At 36.8% G+C, this 25583-nt stretch overlaps 1 protein-coding gene across 1 annotated transcript; it reads left to right on the top strand.

Annotated features, from left to right (window-relative positions):
* The first annotated feature begins 909 nt into the window (after nucleotides 1-909).
* LOC121320676 (acetylserotonin O-methyltransferase-like) lies at nucleotides 910-20953 on the top strand. Its single transcript, XM_041259234.1, has 8 exons — nucleotides 910-1057; nucleotides 3250-3424; nucleotides 4051-4180; nucleotides 4639-4707; nucleotides 11501-11619; nucleotides 14156-14296; nucleotides 15723-15845; nucleotides 18328-20953. The coding sequence occupies exons 1-8, from the start codon at nucleotides 986-988 to the stop codon at nucleotides 18537-18539; spliced, it is 1041 nt and encodes a 346-aa protein (XP_041115168.1). The 5' UTR covers nucleotides 910-985; the 3' UTR covers nucleotides 18540-20953.
* The last annotated feature ends 4630 nt before the right edge of the window (nucleotides 20954-25583 follow it).

The raw sequence follows: 25583 nt of genomic DNA, 5'->3' as shown, positions 1-25583 counted from the left end.
AGAATTTGTTCCTAGTTAAAAAAAATTAAAAATTAAAAAAGGGATGAGTAAAATGCCTAGTGCAACAGTGGTGAGAAAAATAAATATTATTACTACTATTAAGAATAAGAATAAGAATAAAAGTCTAAAAGAAAGACTTTTTTCTTTCTCTCTCTACATCAATAGAAGAACTTGTTCTGCTGTTATAAATGTTGTTTATTTTTTTTATTTGTCCAGAAAAGAAGCACCAGGGTACAGTACTTTAATAGGTCATGGCTCACTAAAATGTTGTTGTCTGTGGCGTGATGTACATTCAGAGACACTGCAAAGTGAAGGTCAACTAATAGTATATTACATATAATCAATTAAAAGTTAAAATGCACAATGATAAGCAGAGAAGTGAAGTAGTACTAAAGCTAATGAAAGGGTAGGGAAAATGGATTTGACTTTTTTTTTCCCCCAAAAAATTGAGTGAAATTGGATTAAGGTTATTAGAGGCTGTTGTGTAGAAATCTTTAAAATTCTTAATTATTATTCATGGTACAGATGGCTTTGTTTCCCAAGAAGCTTGAAAGAAAGGTTACCATGCCTTCAACTTTGCAAACTGAGTTTCAACAGGGATCTCTGCTATACTCTGCCATCGCCTGTTTTCATGATCATTCAATTAAGCCTGAGGTTTGTTCTCCATTGATTGGGAGCATTTGTTTCTCTTACCCCTTCTGGGTCATTTAGGCAAAAATAATAATAAAACAGCACAGAAAAGCTGATTTGAGTTATACACACCAATGACTGTCAACAAGCAGGACCGCCCCTTGTCCTTCAATCCCTCTGGAGCTAAAAGCTCTTTATCTGATTATTGAATGTTGCCTCACCATGGAAAATGCTGAGGCATAATTAAAGATTTAGTGGCCTTTACAAGTAAATCATGTCATTGAGGGCTCAGATTTTGCAATAAGGGGCATACACTGGACAAGTATACACAAGTATAGAACTAGAAAAGGCTAGGATGAATTCTTCAAATGATATTGAATACCCAAAGAAGATACTGGACTACATGGAGGGCTTCTTGGTGTCCAAGGTAAGGTAAAAGGGACAGGATGCTTGTCAGGGTAATAATGTGCCGAGAACAACTATGGTTTTATAATTTTTCTTTTGTTTGCTTTGTTTTACAACCCTTTTAGTTGGATTTGGAATACATGAAAAAAATATTTGATTACTATATTAGCTGCAAATGAAAAGTACTGTTAGTTTGCGCATAATACCTGATTCCTCATTTTCTTACTATTCTACATTTCAAGACTAAAATCATAGAAAGTTTGCTCCACTAAAGTACAGCTTTTAATATGTTCAATCCGTTTTAAATGATGATGAGGGTTTATATGAGGAAAATTTGTATTGTGTTTTTTTTTTTTTTAGATAGAATGGATAGCATTTTGAATGGTTGCAAGGTGATTAGTTGGCATTCTGCAAAGTGTTTAAATAATTCTGGGGTTTACATGATCTTTCCTCAATGAATGGTGTTGGCAATCTACAGAAGTCTATTCGCTGAACAAACTGCTTGTTATCATCCCATCCGTCAAATTCTGTCATATCAGCTGTCATGACCATCTTAAGTAAAGCTATTTTGCAACCGGGAGACACAACTTTTACAGCTACCTTATTTACACATTTTGTGAAATATTTGTAATATTTAGTGTAATATTTGTTTACACAAAGAAAGTGAAGAAAATGTGGTAACCCAGGAGAACGGGATTTGGAAGTATATGGAATATATAAAATGCTGTTCTGAAAAGTCACTGACTATTTTTAACTTTAACTTTGTTTTGTTGCATAATGTATTTCAGTTGAATTGAAACCTTTCAGTGCTTGTTTAACAAATTGAAAAAGGGAAAATACTGGCTTTGGCTGAAGATAATTGAAGTTATTTTCTTTCCTTGGTTTCCACAAGTCCTTGTATTCATTGCCTCATTTTCTGTTTGTCTGTTATTAAAATAAAGAATGTGATACTTTCACACAAATCCTGTGTTATTAGGTACTGATTTCATGCCAAACACAGTTTGCCTCAAACTATGTACAATATAGTGTTTGTTTCTTGCATAAGCCATTTGAGCTCCATTGTGCAATGGTGTTATGATGAAGTTAAGGGTATTTAGTTCTTAACAAAGTCACACAATTTGGCACCAGTAAATTCTAAGGCCATTAGAAACCAGGGTTTATGCAAAGGGAATACAAAGAGCACCAACTTGGAGCCGGCTGAATTCACTTTTTATATATTATGGGTAACAATGTAAAGGTATGTAAACCAATCCTTAAAATACTCCTTACTGGTCCCCATTGTTTGGGTGAAAATTGTTTTATTTTGTCAATTCAGGAAATGCATATATTTCAGATCCAACAGAGATAAGAGACAAGCGGCTGCTTCATGGTGTCATTGCTGGATGTCACATTGTTCTGATTGCAGCTGAAGCAGCAGCAAGTTTTTATTTTAGCATTGCCTATGAAATAACTGCATATTACAAACTGAGGTATAAAAGCAAGGAACCAAAATATCTTCAGCATAAGAAAAGGAGACTAGTCAATATATTCCTCCCAATTCTGAACCACACTCTCGTACCTGTATCTTCTCGCAAATTGCAGAAATGTGTGTATGTGACCTTTCACTTGCCAACTGATTGTCTTACAAAACTAATTCCATTGGGAAGATATAAACCTCTTAACAACATTCGCACTGCAATTAATGTAAATATTGTATGCAGCTCTGCAAGGACAGACCACCTAATTTGTTACAATTTTTGATAATGGTATAAGTGCAGTTTTATGTTAAGTGTTTAAAAAGTGGCAGTGTAAACAAATATTGGTTCCCTTTAATATTTGTTTCCCCCAGGAACAATTATTTATCGAATATTTGTTCCCCCAGCATGATGTTTATTATTTATCCTATTTTCATGTAAATTATTCATGTATAAAGCAAGTAAATGTGAACAATGTTTGCATGCTGTTATGTATTAGTGAGACTGTCAGAGGGGACTGGACGGTACAAGTTGAGGGGTAGGGATAGGGTTAGGGAAAGTCGTCTTAAAATTAAGGTTTTAGGGTGTGAAAAAAAAGTGGGTGTAGTCTTAAATGCAAACAAATATTACTTTATAACAAAAATAAATTGGGGTGTACATATCCAGAAGGGGAGCCAATATGCCCAAATATTGGTTCCCATGGAGAAAGAATATTCAGGGGGACCATATTCTCTGACACCGGTACATTTTTCCCCCACAGACTTTGTTTGCAGCTTGTGAACTTGGTGTGTTTGACTTTTTGTTGGTGTCCAAGCAATCTATGTCTTCAGCTGATATTGCAAAAGGCCTGAAGACGAGTGTTGATGGCATGGAGAGATTGCTCATGGCCTGTGTTGGATTGAAGCTTCTACACGCAAACATTCAGAATGGAGAAGGTACAGATTTTTTGTTTTACTACCTCACCGTCTAGATAAGCAACTTTTTATACATCACATGAACAGTCCAGATTTGTGTTCTAAAACATGTTCATGTTCAGTCTGTTACTCAGTTTTATGTGTATTGATTTACACAAATATCACAATGGACCATTCTCTCTGTGACTATTGGTCATCTGTAGCTTTTGACTACAAACTGACATATTCTTGTCTACATCCCTGTACAGTTCATTTGTAATCTGTGACAAAGTGGTGTCTACAATTCACTAGGCTGAACTAGCTGACTGAGTTGATATAAAAATCTTGTCAGGACCCCTCATCTTTTGTGCACGGCAGATATTTTGTGGTTCTCTGAAACTGGAGACTGTACTTTGATTCTCAGTCCTTGCATACAATATTATTTAGATCTTTCCAGCAGGTCCTTGCTGAGTTGCACCATGTTAGGCATCTCTTCTTACTCACTGTAATTTTGATTTCTGTTGGTAGTTTTTACCATTGACACTTGTGTCAAGGGTTCAGAGACTTACCTGGACATTGTAGTTTCTAGGTGCATTTTCTGTTCATCTACTTATTCATATGTATTTATTTTAGTTTTTTAAGCAATGGTTTTATTTTTTTATTTTTAGCACTGTACAGCAACACAGAGCTTTCCAGGATATATCTGACCAGAACAAGTCCAAAGTCTTTATTTCATTCAATACAGTACAACTCACAAACCATCTACCTGTGCTGGCACTACCTGGCGGATGCTGTGAGGTAAGTGCATCCTTTAGAAATATTAGAACAAGTCAATACTGTGACTTTTTGTAGGTTGCAATAACAGGTCACAAAGCACTAGATCTGTTTTAGATGTCCGTGGCGCTTTACACAAAAGAATTCACCAGGAACCTGCCTAATACATAGATACTCCAGGGGCATTCTGCCACTGCAATAGAAACTCAGTACACATAATTCCCCACCTGCTCCCTCATTAGCATGCCCCCCAGATCATCACAATTAGTCCATTTAAATCCATTTACAAAGAAATGCCGGCACTTTTCATGAATTTATTACATACACCACTGCCCCTGCTGTCAAATTCGTGCCAGATAATGATGAACCTGCCACTAAGATGTGTTGGTATATAAACAAATGTACTAACAATGTGATAAAAATGGTAGCAGTATCATTTGATACATTTAGAACAACACCAACAGCATTGTATTTCTTTCCAGAGACGGGAAGAACCAATATGAAAAAGCTTTTGGTGTCAGTTCAGCTGACCTCTTCGAAGCCTTGTACAGGTAAAAGAAACCTCCCTTTTTCTGATTGGGCATTTCTTATGTGCTTTCTCTGTGTATGAAGAGGTGCTTGCGTTGAGTAATGCTCTTGAGATATTTTCCAACTGTAATGAATCTTTAGGCAATAGCACCTTTATGAGAACAGGCAGTGTATGCCTTATGAGTATTTCAACCCAGGGTTACTCTGCCATCTGTATGAGAAGTGTGCAGTAGTTAGGCGAGGACAGCTGCACTGGACATTTGTGAAGAATCTTGGGACTTGGGAGCTAAAGTTTAACCACTACTTTATTGTATATGAAGCAATATGTCGGTTGACCCTGTCATGCTCAATAAACACTGTTATATAAGAAATAAAAGGTATATTTAAGGAAAGGATTTTTCCCTACACAGTGAGCTTTGTCTAGCGTAGTCACCATACTCGCCTAACTACTGCACACTACATGTGCAGATGGAACAGTGGTCATGTCATCCAGTAGCATACTGACTGTTCTACTAAAATGCTTGCATAAGGATTCGTTACACAGAGAAGTTGCCTGTGTAAATGACTTTTCTGGCAATGTAATCTTGTTTTTCTCAGGCTCTCATGATTGAAAGGTACATGTCCAGTTATATCTCCTGTTGCACACCTCAACAACCGACTGTTACCCAAGCTGTCCAGATGAGTCCTCTCTATCAGTGTTCTACTACACTGAACAAAAATATAAATACAACATGTAAAGTGTTGGTCCCATGTTTCATGAACTGAAATAAAAGATCCCAGAAATTTTCCATACGCACAAAAAGCTTATTTCTCTCAAATTTTGTGCACAAATTTGTTTACATCCCTGTTAGTGAGCATTTCTTCTTTTCCAAGATAATCCATCCACCTGACAGGTGTGGCATATCAAGAAGCTGATTAAACAGCATGATTATTACACAGGTGCACCTTGTGCTGGGGACAATAAAAGGCCACTCTAAAATGTGCAGTTTTGTCATACTACATAATGCCACAGATGTCTCAAGGGTTTTGAGGGAGTGTGCTATTGACATGCTGACTGCAGGAATGTCCACCAGAGCTGTTGCCAGATAATTGAATGTTCATTTCTCTACCATAAGCCGTCTCCAACATCGTTTTAGAGAATTTGGCAGTACGTCCAACCAGCCTCACAACCGCACACCACATGTAACCATGCCAGCCCAGGACCTCTACATCTGGGATTGTCACTCAGACAGCTGATGAAACTGTGGGTTTGCACAACCGAAGAATTTCTGCACAAACTGTCAGAAACTGTCTCAGGGAAGCTCATCTGCGTGCTCATCGTCCTCACCTGGGTCTTGATCTGACTGCAGTTCGGCATCGTAACCGACTTCAATGCTCACCTTCGATGGCCACTGGCACGCTGGAGACGTGTACGACAGAATGTTTCAGTTCCCGCCAATATCCAGCAACTTCGCACAGCCATTGAAGAGGAGTGGGACAACATTCCACAAGCCACAATCAACAGCCTGATCAACTCTATGCAAAGGAGATGTGTTGCGCTGCATGAGGCAAATGGTGGTCACACCAGATACTGACTGGTTTTCTTATTCACGGCCCAACCTTTTTTCTTTTAAGGTATCTGTGACCAACAGATGCATATCTGTATTTCCAGTCATGTGAAATCCATAGATTAGGGCCTAATGAATTTATTTCAATTGACTGATTTCCTTATATGAACTGTAACTCAGTAAAATCTTTGAAATTGTTGCATGTTGCGTTTATATTTTTGTTCAGTGTATTTATAGAATGATGTACTCATAATAGGGTGTGTGCTATCATGAGGTACTCACACACCTACATCTCAGGTGTGTTGAGTCACAGTGTTAGTATCTATAGAGATATATAAAAACAAAGAGACTGGTGTAACCCAGAATAGATTTAGCTGGTGGATGATTGATCATAATGCTACTGGGTAGATTCCCTCATCACTTGGACACTCAGGGCCTCATTTACTAAAGGTTCTTAAAAGTAGCCATAAGACCCTTGTTAACACAATCCCGTAACACGCATCTTAAAACTATAAATAAGTTGGTATTTACTAATTAAGATGCAAATCATTAGAGACGTGCCTTATCACAGAAGATAAGGCGCGTCTTAACAAACGACATAGGGGCCACTGACTATAAAGGAATGAACAGAGATTGAGATACGCAGCTGTCAGTTCTTCACTTTTACTAAATATATGTATTAAATACTCTATAACGGCTTTTGAAAGGCAGGATCGCAAAAACAAATCAACAAAAAGTTATAAACAATACTACCTACATATACAAGAAAATATGGAGTTGGCATTTAGACCAGGTAGCATATTTAATCGATCAACGCATTTCTGTACATTGAAATGCCGTTCACGTGTTTTACAATGTGGATCTCGCAGACACCAATTGCAAGAAATGCACAGGTAATAATAATTAGGAGTAACTATACTGTACATAGCCTTCAGTATAATCTATTGTAGCTAGACAACGAATCATTTTGTACAGACAAGTGCAAATCGGTTACGCTGTGAAGGTACAGAAGTATTTATACAAAAGTAAAAGCAGGTATGCTGAACGTATCGACACCCAATGCCAGCCGACACATGCAATGGTAAGGCTGTGCCCAAATCGTGTGGAGAAAAAAAAAGTGCAGTGCACTGTAGGTATGTGATTTAGGAGAACGCTTCCTTCTCTGATATTATGTGCGGTTGTGATTGTAAACCCAGTTTCCTTTATTTATTTATATTGCCGTGTTTCAGTTATATCTGTATGAACGCAGTTATGTCTTTTTTTCGAATAGTAAGTTATGACCATTTTTTTCATTTGCATGGTAAGTGTAATAACCTGAGATCCAAGATGCAAGAGTATAACTTTAATCACAGTGTCTTTATTAGAACAATCTCTGTTGAAACCTGCACATTAGTGTTTTCTAAGGACTTTCTCGACCCCACGGTATCCTAGGTAGAGGGTAAGTATGTAGGGCGCTACTGACCTCTAGTGGCATAACTTGAACTGCATTATATACATAAACATTCACATTACTACATTCTCCCCCCCTTAAGGTTTCAGCTTCTCTAAAATTTGGAAACAGTTTAAACACAGTTATAAACAAAATGTAACGCTAATACACTAGCTGTCTCTGAACTATTGCTGTAACAACAACTACACAAAATAGTCCATCCTTAACTGTACATAAACATTTAATTTCAAACTTTTTTAACAATTTTTTTACAAGTCAAAGTCCTTCAGGTAACCAGGCTTTTTGACAGCTCTTTGGGAACGACGCACAGCTTGTGCCATGCTTTGATTGTCCCTGCCCACCTTTGGGGAACTCCCAGTTTGTTCCTCTGGTTTCAAAGCAAGCTGCTCTGAGACAGTGTCTGCAGTGTTTGGAACAAGTTCCTCTGGCATGGTTACTCTAGCTGGTGGTTGTATAACCTCTGCAGGTGTGTCCTGCACAATATCCTCTGACCCAATGGTGTTGTCCTGTTGTCTAGACAGGATCTGATCTATGTGTCTGCGTACAATCCTGCCATCTCCCAGCATTACCTTGAAAGATACAGGACCAGTCACTGTTGCAATGACTCCTGGTATCCACTTGGGACCGTAACTGAAGTTTCTTGTCCTCACAGAGTCTTCGTCTCCAAAACTCCTCCCCTTTGTGTGCTTGTCGTGGTGTTCCTTTTGTTTATTCTGCTTAAGTTCCACTTTTCTCTTTAAATCGGGATGCACTAAATCAAGCGTAGACCGAAGTTTCCTCCCTAGTAACATCTCTGCTGGGGAGAGTCCTGTGGTAGTTTGAGGTGTTAACCTATAGCTGAATAGTACCCTTGACACTTTAGTTGACATACTTCCTTCTCCCGCTTTCTTCATCATCGTCTTGAATATTTGAACGGCTCGTTCTGCGAGACCGTTGGAAGACGCATGAAACGGGGCTAATGTAACATGGACAATGCCATTTTTGTTCATGAATTCCTTGAACTCTGAGCTGACAAAACAGGTGCCGTTATCAGAAACTACCATTTCTGGTAATCCCTGATTGCTAAAACGTTTTCGCAAACAGTCAATTGTAACAGCTGATGTTGCTGAAGTTACCGGGTAAACATCCATCCATTTGGAATGAGCATCTATGAGTATCAAAAACATCTGCCCCATAAATGGTCCTGCATAATCTAGGTGTAATCGCTTCCAGGGTCTGTCTGGCCACTCCCAGGGATGTAGCGGGGCTGTGGCTGGTGCTTTCCGGTGTTCCTGACACTTGCTACATGCCTTTACCCGTGTCTCTATCTCCTCATCTAGTTTGGGCCACCAGAAATAACTTCTGGCCAGAGCCTTCATGCGCGAAACCCCTGGATGGCACTGATGCAGCTGTTCCAACACAGCCTGTCATCCTCGCTGTGGGATGATGACACGTGCCCCCCACAAGACACAACCATCTTGCACACTCAATTCTGTCTTCCTAGCAGAATAAGGTGTAAAATCTGTTCCTTCCCCCTGCTGTGGCCACCCCCTTAAAACGTAGTCTCTCACTCTAGACAGTATGGAATCTTTCCCTGTCCACACTCTCACCTCCTCTGCGGTCACCATCGCTATGTCTTCCATCATCAGCACCCTGTCTTCCAGACCTGTGGATTGGGAAGTGTCCGGCAGTGGCACACGACTCAAGGCGTCTGCGTTGCCGTGGTTCTTACCCGCCTTGTAGACTATCACGTACTCATACGCCGGCAGTGTCACAGCCCACCTCTGGATCCTCGGTGACACCATCTGTGGAACAGCCTTCATTTCGTTGAAGAGTGAAAGAAGCGGTTTATGATCTGTGCATATGGTGAACTTGCTACCATAGAGATACTTGTGAAACCGTTGCACCCCAAAAATCACAGCCAGTCCCTCTTTATCAAGCTGAGAGTAGTTTCGTTCAGCTGATGTGAGTGTTCTTGACATAAAACCTATGGGTCTCTCCCACCCATCCAGTGTGAAAGTACTGCGCCTATCCCGTAGGGGGAGGCATCACAGGACAGAATCAGCTCTTACTGTCGTAATGCACAAGCATATCTGTGGATTGCATGAGCTTTATTCACTTCGCAATATTCCTCCCACGTCTGTAGTTGACTATCAAACAGCGCAGTTTTTCCTACAGTGGCAGCCATGTTCCGTTGTCTGTGAGTGCTCCCGCTAACGTTAGCAGGTGGGGCCGAAGCTATGCAGCTACACTTGTCTCTTCTCCTTCGTTGTCTCCGTTTTCAACGACCTAAGACAAGTCGCCCGATTTCCTTTCGCCATATGTAATAACCCGAGATCCAAGATGCAAGAGTATAACTTTAATCACAGTGTCTTTATTAGAACAATCTCTGTTGAAACCTACACATTAGTGTTTTCTAAGGACTTTCTCGACCCCACGGTATCCTAGGTAGAGGGTCAGTATGTAGGGCGCTACTGACCTCTAGTGGCATAACTTGAACTGCATTATATACATAAACATTCACATTACTATAGTAAGCTTTTGCATGCTTTTTATGTCTATAGGCTACATAAACACATGTATTTTCAATGTCCTGTTACTTATTTTGTTTGTACAGTTTTATTTAATCATAATATACCTGTATATAGACACATTTCTGTTCAAAATGTTGTTTTTCATTGTTTATGTATTTTATGCAGTCAGCTGGTATATGTGCGTTTTAGTATATAAACACATTTATTTTAAAATGAGTCTTACTTAGTATCATACATACATATGTGTAGTATAGGATATGCATATACCTGTACCTTGTGCTGAAAGACAGCTTTAAGACGGATCACGGCTCATAACACCTGCTTTCCATCAGTGCTATCTAGCACGTGATTTAAGGTGTGCTTCATGGTTAGCTCATTTTAAATACCCTTTAAACGCGCCTTACCCTTTAAATAACACGCATATTATCACATAATGAGGCTCTTAAAGTGCAACTATTTAAATGTAGTTTTATTCTTTTTAGTTTCACTTTGCATCATTTTTCAGTTTCAGTCAACACATCGTTGTGGTTTGTTTATTTATTTATTTATTTATTGGGGGGGGGGGGGGGCATTAATATATCTCTCAGAATCATGTCTTGCCACTAGGTACATCTGGTACAGTGCGTTTGTGGTACTGCTGTGTTTTTAACATCAAATAGGGGCAGAGTGGAGAAGTTTATGGTTACACTCTGTTGTACCATTTGTATATTATGACAGCTTCTTTGAGGTCACCAGGATTCTTTAAATAACCCCAAGGATATTTCCAGTAGTGAAATCATGAGATTAAGGTACTTTAAAGCGACACTTTATTTGATGAACCATTACATGTCCTTCCTTTGCAAAGTTAGCGAGGCCATTTCCTGACTCTTATGCTCTTGGGACAATTAATTTTGCTAATTGTGTTGTGTTAGGCACATTTTAATTAATAGTATTGGGGCGCTATGCCAGCTTTAATTGGTTTACTTCCTGGGTTAGCCTTGGGGATATGTCTAATTGAAACGTAAAGCATTATTAGAGATAGATTGTAGAAAAGGGTTTAGTGTGTTGCATTGCATAGAAGTTTGTTTATTAAGTTTATTTCACACCACTGACCACTGCATGCTACAGAAAGGGGGGATACCACATTCTACACACTAGGTGGTTTACTCCAAGCCTCCAAGCTGCATATTAAGTACGAACAGGACAATAAATCTGTGTTGTCAGAATGGTTAGTTTCTCACTGATAGTTAATTTAGCGGAATACAAGGTGCTGTCAAATAATGTTCCTTTCTGTAAATGTATGTTCTTATTGCTGTTCCCCTTTCAGATCAGATGAAGAAATGATTACATTCATGAAGCTCATGAACTCGGTTTGGAATATATGTGGTAAAGATGTGGTCACAGCCTTTGACCTCTCACCTTTTCAAAGCATATACGATCTTGGGGGTAGGTATTTGTGTTACAAGCAGTACACCATTTTGTGTTAAAATATTCTTTATATTTTGGAGTAATAAGCAGACTTTGCTGTGTAGGTGCTTTCAAATAGGAAATCCAACACTGGAGGTAAAACAGGTTTGAGTTGTTACACCCTAAACAAGCCACAGTAAACATGATTGCACATAAAGAAATAATATCCATTGCAGGCATCTAATAAGTAACTAAGTAAGTCTTTTCTGTTTACTATTTAGTTGATACTGTGATTGTCATTTTTTGTCCACAAGGTGTTGCTATAAAGTCATAAATATATTAAGTCTCTCTCTCTCTCTCTCTCACTATCTCTCTCTCTCTCTCTCTCTCTCTCTACACACACACACAGTTTAATACTGTAGACGCACCCTGCCTTTGGCAGTACATCACAGAGATATTCATTGTTGCTTGCACTGACATCCTTTTGCCTATTGCATCTGGTTTAAAGGTCAGGGGCAGGAAATCAAATCAGATTACCAAACAAACTACCTTCCAACTTTACATGTCAACATTGACAACCAATAGAACATATCACTTGTCATCATGATTGTTGGAGCACTGTAAGCAATGGTGCCACTTGACGTTTTAGAGAGGTGCCAACATCTTACCAGCATGACCACGACACCCTGTTTTTAGATGTAAAATCATAATAATAATGTGTTATTTATTTAATTATCTTTAACCTAATGGGTTCTCTCTCAAGTTTTAACCAATGATATTTCTCACTTTCAGGCCAGCTATAAACAAACCAGGCTTACATAAGAGACTGGAACATTTTGTAACATGATGAAAGTGAGATTAGTAAGAAATATGTATTGAGGAAGTCTGCTGTGTAAAAGCTGCTGACAGAGATGAAACGGAAGCAATTAAGGTATACAAGAAGGAGCAGCAAGACACCAATAGCAGAGATAAATGCTTTTAATTACAATGTAGTTTACAAGGGCAGCAAATATATGTTTATACTATATGTTTATGTCTAAATGTACTGCAGGGTATCGTGGTTGAAGGATAACAAAGTGTACCAAAACCATGCTTAGGAACAGAGAAGTACGACTAATGTATCAAATACAATAAATTGGAAGAAATTAGAGATAGTGAACATGATTTATTCAAGAGAAATGGTCAAGGGGACTCAAGAGAAACCCAGAAAAGTATAGGAGAGTATGAATTGTGGATAATACACTCACTATAGGGGGTAACTGTATGTTGCTAGTTCAGGGATAGAAATAAAACTCTCATTTCATAGGAATTTGATCCATTACTGGTTTTACTATGAGTTTAACAGAACACACCTGAGATTGTTACCTATACACTGTGGCTAATCAATCTCATCGTGAAACCTAGAATGGGTGAAACTACGATGCAATGGAAGTCTTATTTCCATCCCTATAATGGCAATGTAAGTGTGAGGTTTCAATAAAACACTGTTGATGAAAACATATATTATTTATTTTTCTTACCGTCTCCTTTTGAAATTATTAATTTTTTTAATGTTTTGCTCATTTTCCCTCACAGACATTTTCAGTTGACACTATAATTATCATATTTGTCTAATGCTTAGTATATTGTACTTTGTATTGACAGTATTGGCTTTTATTTTAATGGAAACATCTATCACAAACCAAAAAAGGCAGCTTGTGAAATCTGCAGTCCTGAAAACGTCTACACTACAGTACACTGTGAAATAAGGGAATAAACAATGTGCGCAAAATGTTGTTTCAATCAATACTCTTATTACATCAGAACAATCTCTTAAAGCTTCTTGTGTCCTACTTTGCTTGCCAGTTTCTGTTCATTCTTTGTATATGCAGTTATTTTTTTCAGGCTTGGAAACAAATCACTACGTTAATATTTTCAATACTGATGATGTTCCAGTTCTACTTTGTGTCACTATAATGACAATGCACGGGTTCTCTACTAGGGGCTTATTGTAGCACAGTGTGAACCATTGGTATACTATCCCAGTGATATGAATATTATGGTTTCACAATGATAGTATTCAGTGCATAGTGGTAGTGTTGCAGTGCCATAACCAGTGCCAATAGCAATACAATATACGGGTGCTTCAATAGTATTTTGGGGAAAAGGTTGACTTGGTATCTATGAAGTAGAGTGTTACATGTATTTATTTTTTAGCTTTAAACTTAAAACAGTACTGTAACTGTGAGTGTGGCAGCATTACTATTTGGGGACAGGAGTGGGGTATGTTTAATGTAATACTTTATATTTACTGTAAAGGGCAATGTTTTATGATTGGTTGTGCTGTTGTACTTGTATCTTTTTATGTCCTTGTAAGGGAGTATAAATATGAGTGTGGGAATGCAGGGGTTGAAAAAGTGAGATATGTCGCTACTGTAATTTGCTATAATAAACCGAGAATATGTGAACTGCATTACGGTCTGTGGAGTCTTACTGTCACTGTTCGTTACAATATAAATGGGCTACTATAGTTAATAGTCGTTTTTATTATATGTCAAGTTGTAAGTCACTGTGACCTCTTCTGTTCTTTTTGAAGGTTGCAGTGGTGCTGTAGCCAAACAGTGTGTGTTTGCATACCCAGAATCCATGGTGACAATCTTCGATCTCCCTAAGGTTGTACAAATGGCAAAGGAGCACTTTGTGTCATCGGATGAGAGGAGAATTTCATTCCATGAAGGTATTATCAAAGGAATTCATGCTGCGAAAGATGTCAAGAGATCAATATCTTATTGCAGGAGAAATTAGTGGAGTGTAAATCTCTGGCTAGTTTCATCAACATGGGTTATCACTTATTGTAATGTGTTAATGAAACATGGGTTATCACTTACTGTAATGTGTTAATTGAACATTACCTGTTCAATGTGTTTGTTTCCGTAGAGAGTGATATATCAGAGAAGTGAACCTTCATAATGTGTTTAGAAACAGCAGTTATCAGATATGATACGATTGAACAGAAATAAACAACCAGAATCACATCTCTCTAACATAGCTGGCCTTGTTAAGCTGTGTAAAGACAGATTCATAAGTAAGGCTATCGTTAGTCATTATTGGTGTCATGCTGACAATATCAACCGGTGTTGCTGAAGAATTGGATTACACTCAATTATTTAGAGCCGCCACCCCTAATTTGTATTGTACTCACTGCCTATATTTAATATGTAAATTAGACATTCGTTTTGTATCTGAACATTATACATGGTGACTGGAAAGTAAGTTTACCACATCAACACACCATATCATTGATGTGGTAAACTTACTTTCTAATCTCCCTGTACTTTACAGAACAGATTAGACACACACACACACACACACACACACACACACACACACACACACACACACCACACACACACACACACACACACACACACACACACACACACACACACACACACACACACACACACACACACACACACACAAAACAAGCACCTATGCAAAGAAAGGCTTGTCTTGTTATGGAGCTGTTAACTGTACCACACCAACAAGGTTAAAATCCACAACAGCAGTTTGTTCATGATTGATTTGAGGTGCACAAAGCAGACTTCAGTCATTGTCTTTGGCCAACACAATCTCTTTCTGTTTGGGAGAGGCCTGAGACCTAAGAGTAGGGAGAGGTCTTTCAAGTCAGGAGTATTGAACCACATCAATTGTCAATCTTTTCTAGGAATGAATGGCTTCATCTTGTATATAGGACTCCTGTTGTTATTTAGGGTTTACATTATTTGTTTTATCGAGTACTTTTTTCACACACAATACCCCTTTTCTCCTGAAGCTGTAAATCTGTATGCACTTATTGACTAATGAAAAAGTAATCTCTCATTGTTGCCTTCATAAAAGGGGAACATGTCCAGAACTATCAGTTCAGTAACATAGAATGTGCTTACTCGCCTACTGCTGTATTAGAAAGTGCATTGGATTGCATGTGATCGGTACAAGAGTACGCATACCAAAAACCTAATAAGGAACAGGTGTGCATATCAGTAATTTTGATCTGTAACATATTAATACCTAGTACACTGTATTCTATGTTATATACTACATTATAGAAAGCATGTGCTATAAGTCAAGTTAACAGGGGAAGACACACTTTTATGTTGTAGGAGACTTCTTTAGAGATCCTATTCCTGCCTCTGACCTCTATATCCTGGCTCGGATTCTTCATGACTGGACAGACGAGAAATGTCTGGAGCTGCTCACCAAAGTGAACAAGGCCTGTAAACCAGGTATTCCTTTGCAATCTGTTTGCGAGTTATGAAAATGACAAACCTGCCTCCTCTATGCCTCTTTCTAACTGTTTACTTTCTGTTGTTCATATTCCTTTATTCATTCAAAGCTAACATTGGTTCATCTCAGACTGTCTTTAAAAATCCATACGCAATCTCTCTCTAAAACTAAAACTAGTTAAAAGCTACACAGGTACAGGGCAACTACAAACTGATTTCCCACTGCATGCATTAACCTGCTGTGTATTTACACACTATCTGAACAAATCCAGCTATGAACCATGCATCCCAGTTTAGTGGAGCAGTGGAGAACCACTTTGTAGTTGCCTGTGAGGCGAGAGTGTATTAAATAGAATGTCCAGACAGTAATTTATGTGTACAGAAATAAAATAATTTATTTTTATTATCTATACACAACAAAATAATTAAATAACAAAAGAAAACAAAATGGTGTGAGGGAAGGAGTGCAGGGGTGAAATCCAAAACAGACCGTGAGAACTTGTCTTTAATCGTCGTCGTGGTCAACCATACATAAACAAAAAAAGACAAAAGAAATGTTAGTGTTTTTTTTTTTAAAATCCCGCTGCATCAAACTAGTCTCTCCCTCCACCCGTTACTCCTCCTATTTTACTTTCGGACCAACCCCGAACACAGTAGTACGTTCCCTTTAGTATGTAATGTCCCGCCTCTGTAGTCAGTGGAACACCAATCCCCAACTGACACGTATCCTTATCCTTCACTTGACTCCAGTGGCTGGAATTTACATACTCGTACTTCCGCCCCTCACCAAGGTGCCGCCCCTCAAAAAGATGACTTTTGCCATGGTCATGAGATCTTGGTAAGGGAAGTCCTGAGTTGGTTTGATGCCATCTACTGTCGGGAGGCTGAATCACAGACCGAAATCCCTTTGACTCATCACATTGCCTTACACCTGTGAAGTTCTAGGCAGGAGAGAATATAACCCTTTTAACACATGTGATATGTAGATGATATGAAGTTCAACAGAAAAAAAAGGAAACCATTATTTTTTAAATTCTAAATTAAAAAGGTACGTGTGGGTTGTTTTTATCAAGTCCCAATAAAATGATAGACATGCATTACTTCCTGTGAATATCACCAACCAACACTATAGCAATAAAATAACAGCAACATATCATTTGCTGTCACCGGTAACACATGCTTTAAAGTGTTGCTGTGGGTTTGGCCTGGTTTTGTTGTGACATGCTTTAGGGCAACTTGTCTCCTGAATACGCAAATGTTGAGAACATAAGCCTCCCGGATACCCATTCATGATTAGAGGAATAGAAGAACCTGTAATCTTTCAGTAAACACATCCACATCCAATGGTTAATTACAGGGCTGTCTGAACAGTGCCGGTAAGGGCTATGACTTTGTATTCTCTTTCCCCTTTACGTAAAATATAAGCTACATGAGGATTTAGCAATGGGTGTGGGGAAATAGCAAGCCAACAAATACAATGGTGCAAAAACAAATTGCACTTGACCTTGCTTGTTGAATCTCTACACATTTTGAAAGCATTCAAATGCATCATTTATAGTAGCATAAACGATGGATGAATGAAACACCTTGATCATGTAACTGTAAATCACAAACGAGAAATCAACCAATGGATGGATTTGTCATAACAATAAGTCAAACATTTTGTTTAGGGTGTCTCTTATTATAACAGAAATTATTTTGCACAGTTTGAGCAGCCAGCTTTGCTTCGTGGTTAAACACAAAGCCTCAGTGTTGTTGTTTTCTTGTAAAAGGGCCTTTTCAAATGTTCACGTTTTGCTGTAGATTTGATCGTAACTTTGCAGTTACCATGCTTAAACTATAGATATGATGTTCTTTTTCTTGGTATTTTTTTTACCTTTCTTTACTGTACTTCCCAGTGCTGTACCATGCTTTAACTATGCTTTTATTATGAGTTGCTACACTTCTTTGTGCTTTTACCACGTTACCTTTTATAAGAGTATACTGTTTTGTAACACTGAGAAAAGTGGTAATGAGACATAGACTGATACTATCTTAGTGTTACCTGTGTTCAAAGATCTATTAATGGACCACTGATTTAAGATAAGTTATGCTCATTAGCAAACAATAAATAAATAAATATGATATCCTGGATTACCCTTTCATTCCATTACCTTCTGTACATAAATGCTTTTTTTTTTTCTTCTTTAAATCCAAGCCTAACAGTAAAATTTTTATTATGCTGAGCTGAGACACATCTCCAGACAGCAGAAGAGGAGACTCTTGTCATGGGCCCAGCGTGACTGACCTTGGGGTATCATTGGAGGTTGTGCAGAAAATGATGTGAGAACGAACAAGCACTGTTGTTGTATGCTCATAACTGTGTGAATAATACATCTAATAGACATTCAGTGTCTTGTCAGGTAAAATAAACTGATTGTGGCAGATTATAGTCCAATCCTCAATGCTCACAAATATTTTCTTGCTTTCTTGGAATAATTAGGAGGTGGGTTGCTGCTGATTGAAGCCTTATTGAATGAAGACAAGAGCGGTCCTCTAACAACCCAACTCTACTCACTTAACATGCTGGTGCAGACAGAGGGGCGAGAAAGGTCTCCCTCAGAGTACATCCACCTCATGGGCGCAGCAGGATTTACAGACATTCAGGTCAAGAGAACTGGAAAACTGTATGATGCTGTTTTGGGAAGAAAGTAAACAGGCCTTTTAATTGCTTTTAGATTGCCATGGTTCACTAATTTACTCTCTGTTTATATGTTTTAGGCCTAAATTAAATTACTGTATCTCTCATTCTTATCTGCTCCCATTAGGAGTAGTTTCTTACACTGAAAATCTCTCCTTTTTACGGCCATATATCAAGACCTTTTTTTTTTTACTTTGAAGAAAAGGCTTTCACTTTTGTTTTAGGATTTAAAAGATTAGGAAGGCTTTTTTTTTTGGAGTAAACTCATGAAATGACCCGTGTAAATGTGGTATAATATTTATTTGTGCTGACAACACATAATTGTAAGTAGTGACGATGGGGGAAATAAATTGATATGTTATCGTGGGGTCTAGACATTTCAAATTGCTATGTCGATATCACAAAAGGAATGATCTCAGAATTTCAACAATCAAAATTGTTATGCTGAGATCACAAGACAAAGTATCTCAGGATTTCGACACTTCAATTGTTATGTCAAGATTGCAAGATGAATTACATTATAGGGGGAAAAAAATCACTCTGATGAATCTGTGATACTAACCTTAATCGAAACAGAAATACAGTAAATGTTGCTACATTCAGTCCACGTATTGCATTCGTTTATATTTACACCCAAACCCTGTTTTTACACGAAACAGTTTAAGGAGATGCACACAATTAAAACACTCAGGACCTGTTCAGCAGCTGCCTCAGTATCAAGGACAGTCATGTTAGTAGGCTGCTCCAAGACTTCAGTTATCAGATCAGCAATAGCAAACTGAAGGGATAGTAATCACAAAGAGAGACCACCGTGACCACATACTGATGGCAATGGACAGATGGAAACGGTGGTTAGAGAAGCTACTTGACAAGCCTGAAATATTAATGAATGAATTAAATACCATTTTTTAAAACACATTCCTTGTGGAGTTTATGCCACGTGTTGTTATGGCTGTGATCAGGATAAACAGTGGCCCATCCCAGTATTAGTTGCAGGTCCTAACAAAGTGGCCAGGCAATGGCTGAAAGTTCAACTTTAGGAATTCTTTGCAACAAATGAAATATAGCATCACACATCACATCTGTGTGGCTCATACAGGAAGACAAGTTTTGATTGCTGTGTGAAATAACAATATTTCATCGATCAGAGGTTTTTTTTTTATTGCTGTTTGAAATAACAACGATTCAGAGACTCATTTGTGGTTTCTGCTCATTGGGAAGTTTCATATCTTTGTTACATTCATCAGACGGCAGTTATGACTGGAGCAACAGGCTTACGAATGACACACACACCACTGCAAATTAGAAACAGAACATTTGAGTTATTGCTCACGTAAACAAGGATGACATTCATCAACATTTCAGAGATTAAACAATTCTTGTTTGCCTCCAATATGCTTGAGCTTTTAATCTCTTGTAGTTTGCTGTGATGACTTTCATTCAGTGTTTTATTGATTCCAGCAGTGCTTTGACTGCTTCAAATCCGAAACTTCATAGGCAAAAATGACACAGTTCGACCAAACCGGTTTGTTTTTTTTATTGTTTTTTTTGTTTTTGTTTTTTTTGCAATAACTACAGATAGATGTTTTTGTTTTGTGAACTTTGTTAAAAGACTGGCAATGAAGAGGCTTATGTTTTCATCACTTTCTGGTTGAATCCTGAATCTTGAGCGACTTTCTACTTCAGCAAATAGTAATAGAGTAATCGATCCAAAAATGTAGTGAAGAGCCACCCAATCATATTATAGTATAATGTGGAATGTGGTGGTGAGAAACTGAAGCTTATTAAATGCCTTTACTTACATTTTTTAATTACTATCTAGAGATGTCGATTAGAAATGAACCTTGATAAAAACATTCTTTAGTACAAATTAAAGAGGGTTTCCGAGTCTGATTTCTTAAGTTTTGATACAGCTTTATAGATTAGTTATAGAATCATTATGTATATTTTGTTTATGTAAAATACTTGCAGCTAACATATTTGTTTGTCCGTGTGCATGCATTTCCAAATTTCTGGAAACAGTGTATTAGAGATATGTGCAGTGTATTCCTCAGCATCATAAATCTTGGAAAAAAGAGAGAGCATTAGAAACAAGGCTTTCTAGAAAGTATGACTGCCTGCTGTTGCTGTTGCTTTGCTCTGAACATACAAGTCAAAAATGGTTGTGGTTTACAGTATGCATTGAATGTCAGCTCATATCAAGGGAGTTAATGAAATGAATTATTCCTCTTCCATTTTACAGATATTCAGGAAAACAGAAATGTTGTTTTTAACCAATTCCTCTTTTCAACCTTCTTTTTTAGTTGACACGGTTTTCTTTTTTCAAATTGTTTGAAAAAGCTCCCTTGTATGTGAAACTGCCTTGAAATAATCATGCATTAGTCCGAATTACCAGTAAAAGATTCATTTAAATAAGATAAACCCCTGCTTAAACTTCTGTCTGTGTAAAACCACATTGTCGGTGGTCTGAAAAAGCATCAACTGCATTGACATGGTGTGTCTACTAGGATTTATAATGGAAGTGGCCATGCCCATGACCCTTGTATTTAACAGTGATGTCAACCCATTGTTTTCAGTGGTGCATGTTTTAATGTTGAAGTATACTGTATGTGTCTATGTGTAAAAATGACCAGTAGTTTGGATTGAGACTACGAGCAAACCCTGATTAGATTTAAAATAAATATTTGAGTGATTTAAAAAAGGTATTGTGAAGAGGCCGTTTTTATGTTTGAAGGTAATGAATCCCAAAGATAAGATGCCTGATATACAAAGGTGCATTGGCCAATACTACATCTCAATTTAGGGATTTTGAAAGTAGGCACATCAATTAATTTTAGTTCATAGGTAGTTGCACTTTATTAATTCACGTGCAGTTGTACCGTGACTCCAATTGAATGATTGATTAGTAATCGAGTCTCGGTACAGCTGCATAAAAGCAACATGTTTTCACTCACTCGGGGTCATGTGTTCAATGAGTGGAGAACGGGATTGGAGATGGAGGTAATAATAAGAATAGTAATCATTAAAAATAAACGCTCATCATGGATCAACCTAACCCCCATTGTGATAAGCCACAGCTGTTTTTTAAAGAATATTTTACAGAAGTGAGGTTATCCTGTGATACCTAAAATAAGTGGGTAATTCAATCCATGTGAATTTCCTGGGTATAGCTTGATCAAATAACCACTTATTTTCTTATGGGGTCATAAATCAAAAAGACTAAAATTTCAATATATTCAATATATGAAGGTGTCTGTCTCACAACAGTAAAGTTGAAAGATATATTTGTCGTTAAGGAATAATATTCTTACTCAGGCTTTCCAATGAAGACTAATATAATAAACACAGTATTATTTTGTTTGTGTTTCAGTCATCAAGGATGAATAGAATTGGCTGAAATGATATGAGAAAAGGGCCTTCTTAATATTGAAGGGTTTTTTATGTATTCATAGAGCACCTGGGTATTTTAGATTTGATTGACAAGTCTATCACACGATATGTATAACAACCAAAAATGAATAAATACATACATTTTGATATCTCTGAAACTGTTGTTAATGCAACTCACTCTACCACTGAGTATTGAGAGCAAAAAAAGCAAAACTGAATGGAATTAATTATATTTTATTTATGGCAGATAACAAATTCTTATTTTTCGACAGTGTAATATTTAGTTTTTTGACCACAGAGGCTCCTACTCATACATTATTTTCTTCAAGAAAGCAATTAAAAAAACTCTGGCACTAAAATAGTGGTAACAAATTAGGCTCAAAGCCCCAGATTTAATATGATTTTGCAAGCTACCTTAAGACCAAGAGGATTCCTATGTATGTTAATGGTTGATGTTGAACTCAACAGGGCTGGGTTTAGCAGGAGTTTGGTTCAATAATACCAGTTCTAAAATCGGTTCTATATCTATAAATATTAAACAAAGATTCAACCTGGCTGAGTGTGCAGTTATTGTTGCACAGCATCAGTACCACATAGGCATTACATATTTAAAAAAAAAAAATTATAATCTTAAAACAATGCTTTAAATTAATACAAACCCAGGAACAGAGGGCCTAGTTGGTAATTAAGTGGAGACAGAGAGTAGGATACACTTTTTAAACAGAGATTGTGGAATGTATGAATAGATTACCAAACCATGTTGTGAATGCTGAATCATTGGGATTCTCTAGACCTGACTTGACAATGTTTTGAAATCAAAGTTTTGGAATAGTAGGAATTAGATGAGTATTGATGGACCAAAATGGCCTCCTCTTGAGTGGAAGGGCCCCAGGTGCCACTGTTGTGCTCTACAGAAACTTGCTTCTATTATTGACTGGAGATGCCACCAATATTCTCAGCTGTACAGCCTGTTTGTCAGATGTAGCAATATACTGTAAATCCTGTATTCAATAGTCCTCAATAAATACTCCAATCACAAAGCAGAAACTGGCTACTAAAAAAAAAGACCTTTATTTGCCCATTTTGCAGCTAGAAGCAGGATCTTCAGACTGAATGTATTTATCATAAATTAAATTTTAGAATGAAATTATATTTACATTTATCGGTCAATGTAAAAGCATAAAAGAAACAAAACTGACAAAGGGAGTATTTAAAGAGCATTTATACTGTGATAATTAGCATTTCTTCTGTCACTTACAATGCCACACAGTCAATGAATGATACAGTAATTGAGCTATCGTGTAGAAATGGAACAAGCTAATTGAATTGGTCTGTTTTACTGCTGTGAAACTTTCGATTTTCATCCATCTGGGATGTCATTCAAGCAGGGATTAAGCGCTCGAATTATCATCATTTGAAAACAAATTATACTGTTTTGATAGTTTTCTATATTTTTTTCATAATGCGCTTCATAGAAAAATGTACCAAGACACAGTATAGTCTTTGTGTTCAAGCTGGGTGTACTATGACCTACATTCACAATCTGATGAATAATGTTGTAACAAATGTAAATGAATACTTTTATAAAAACAGATGCTGCCTGTTTCTAAGATGTATTCCTCATGTATGTTTGTCACATTGTAGAGATATACAGGCCCCGCAGTTGATTAAATAAGCAAACCAAAATTGAGTTGGTCTTCCTGAAGATGCAAATATGGCAATCCCCAAAAGAAATAAAAACAATTTGAGTAGGGGGACACATTTAATTTTAATTATGATCTTTGTCTTACAAAAAAATAAATGCATTCATGTGTACGTTTGTGTTTAATCTGATGTGATGTCAGTGCTGGTTTTGTGCGAAAAAAATGAAATGCCTGATCGGAGGAAAAACAAACTGTTTGTTGCTCATCAATTACCAAATCATTCCTGTGCTGTGTGTAAAATAATAGCAGTAGTAGTACTAAAAACAGTACAATCTGCACAAAGTTAGCTTTAAGGAATACAGAGAGTACAGCTGTCACAAAAGAAGGCTTAGATGAAAGTATTATGTCGATTTTTGTCTTAACACCCATTTTTTTTGTTTACTCACTGTTAACAACTAGCTTACTAATATGTTGTCTTGATGGCTAGCAAATATATACTAACCTTTTTTTTTTATAAACTATGAAAAAGTATGTGGTTTGAAAAACCTTGCAGTGATAAGATCAAGAATAAAAACATCACGTTGGGGCCTGCACTTTAATTGATAATGGCATATTGGTTTCCTAGTTGTGAACAGTTAATAAACAAACATAGTGCCAATTGAATTAAATCATTACCATATTATCTTATTGTTTATAGCAAGGATTGAGTTGTACATAATAACTATACCTTTACTCACATCTTCCAAAACCTGTAATTACAGTACATATTTTTTTATTTAATCTCCAAATGACAATTATACATAATAATGCCGCCTGTTTATTATTATTATTATTATTATTATTATTATTATTATTATTATTATTATTATTATTTCATTTACTCTAATGCAGTCAAGTTATTGTATTTCTCCTGGACAGCTGTCATCTTCTAGTATGTGGACCTCCTAGAATGAGATGAGATTTTTAAAATGTGTTTAGTGAGAAGATTTTCTCACCACACAATTATCAAGTCAAAAATATTCATTATGTGTTCATAAGATGATCCTAATTTCAAGACTTAATTTTGTGATGTTTTTTGTGACGATTGCTTTTATCTGGATCATTTTGATCCGGTTTTTCAGAAATGTCACTTCTGGATTACATTTATCCAGATAACAAATCAGTTTTTTTTTTTTAAGTGGACTAGTTCAAAAAACTGATTAATTATCTGGGGGAAAATATATATATATATATATATATATATATATATATATATATATATATATATATATATATATATAATCTATATATATTATATAAATATAGGCCTACTGAGCCTTATTTATGATATAACCTAATTTAACAAAATAAATGAAGATTATGGTTAATAGTGATTAATACACAACTTTATTTTGTTTTATATCTTTTTAACAAGATCTAAATCACTTTTAATGTAAGTGCCCATATAACGCATGCAAATAGTAGTTTTATTTATTTTTACTTGGCAGAAATTAAATAACTAAATCTAAATTTAATAAAAATAATCCTTTTGAAAAACGGATGTGTGTTTTTAGACATCTCCCTCATCGTTCGGGAGTCCAGAATCTCAGACGAGGTTTGTCAAGTCTTATGTGTATGCTTTTTATTAAAGCTATACCACTAAATACCCGTTTTACCGTTTTGCTTGCATGGATACAAAACTTTAAATATGTAAATATTATATTCTAACACTCTGTTTGTGTGTGTTTGCTATGACAATTCAAATAAAATAATGATATTCTATGATCATTTAAAAGCTAAATCCGCCTCTGCAGTAGGATCACAATAATCCTGGTATTTTGGATCAAAGTAATCCTGATCTCCTCTTTTAAATTCTGAAAAACCCAGTTGCAAAATTTAACAGTGATTTAAAAGTGCAATCAGATTACCAAAACGAAATTTGGATCACAGTAATCCCGATCGCATTTCAGTGTTTTGAAAAAACCCAAATACACAATATAATCCAGATCAATTCGATTACCAAAGTTTGGAAAAACCGGCCTCTGG

The sequence above is a fragment of the Polyodon spathula genome, chromosome 9, assembly GCF_017654505.1.
Source record: "Polyodon spathula isolate WHYD16114869_AA chromosome 9, ASM1765450v1, whole genome shotgun sequence".
Taxonomy (NCBI): Eukaryota; Metazoa; Chordata; class Actinopteri; order Acipenseriformes; family Polyodontidae; genus Polyodon; species Polyodon spathula.
Note: the sequence above shows the minus strand (reverse complement) of the source record. Positions and strands in the feature narration are given on the sequence as shown.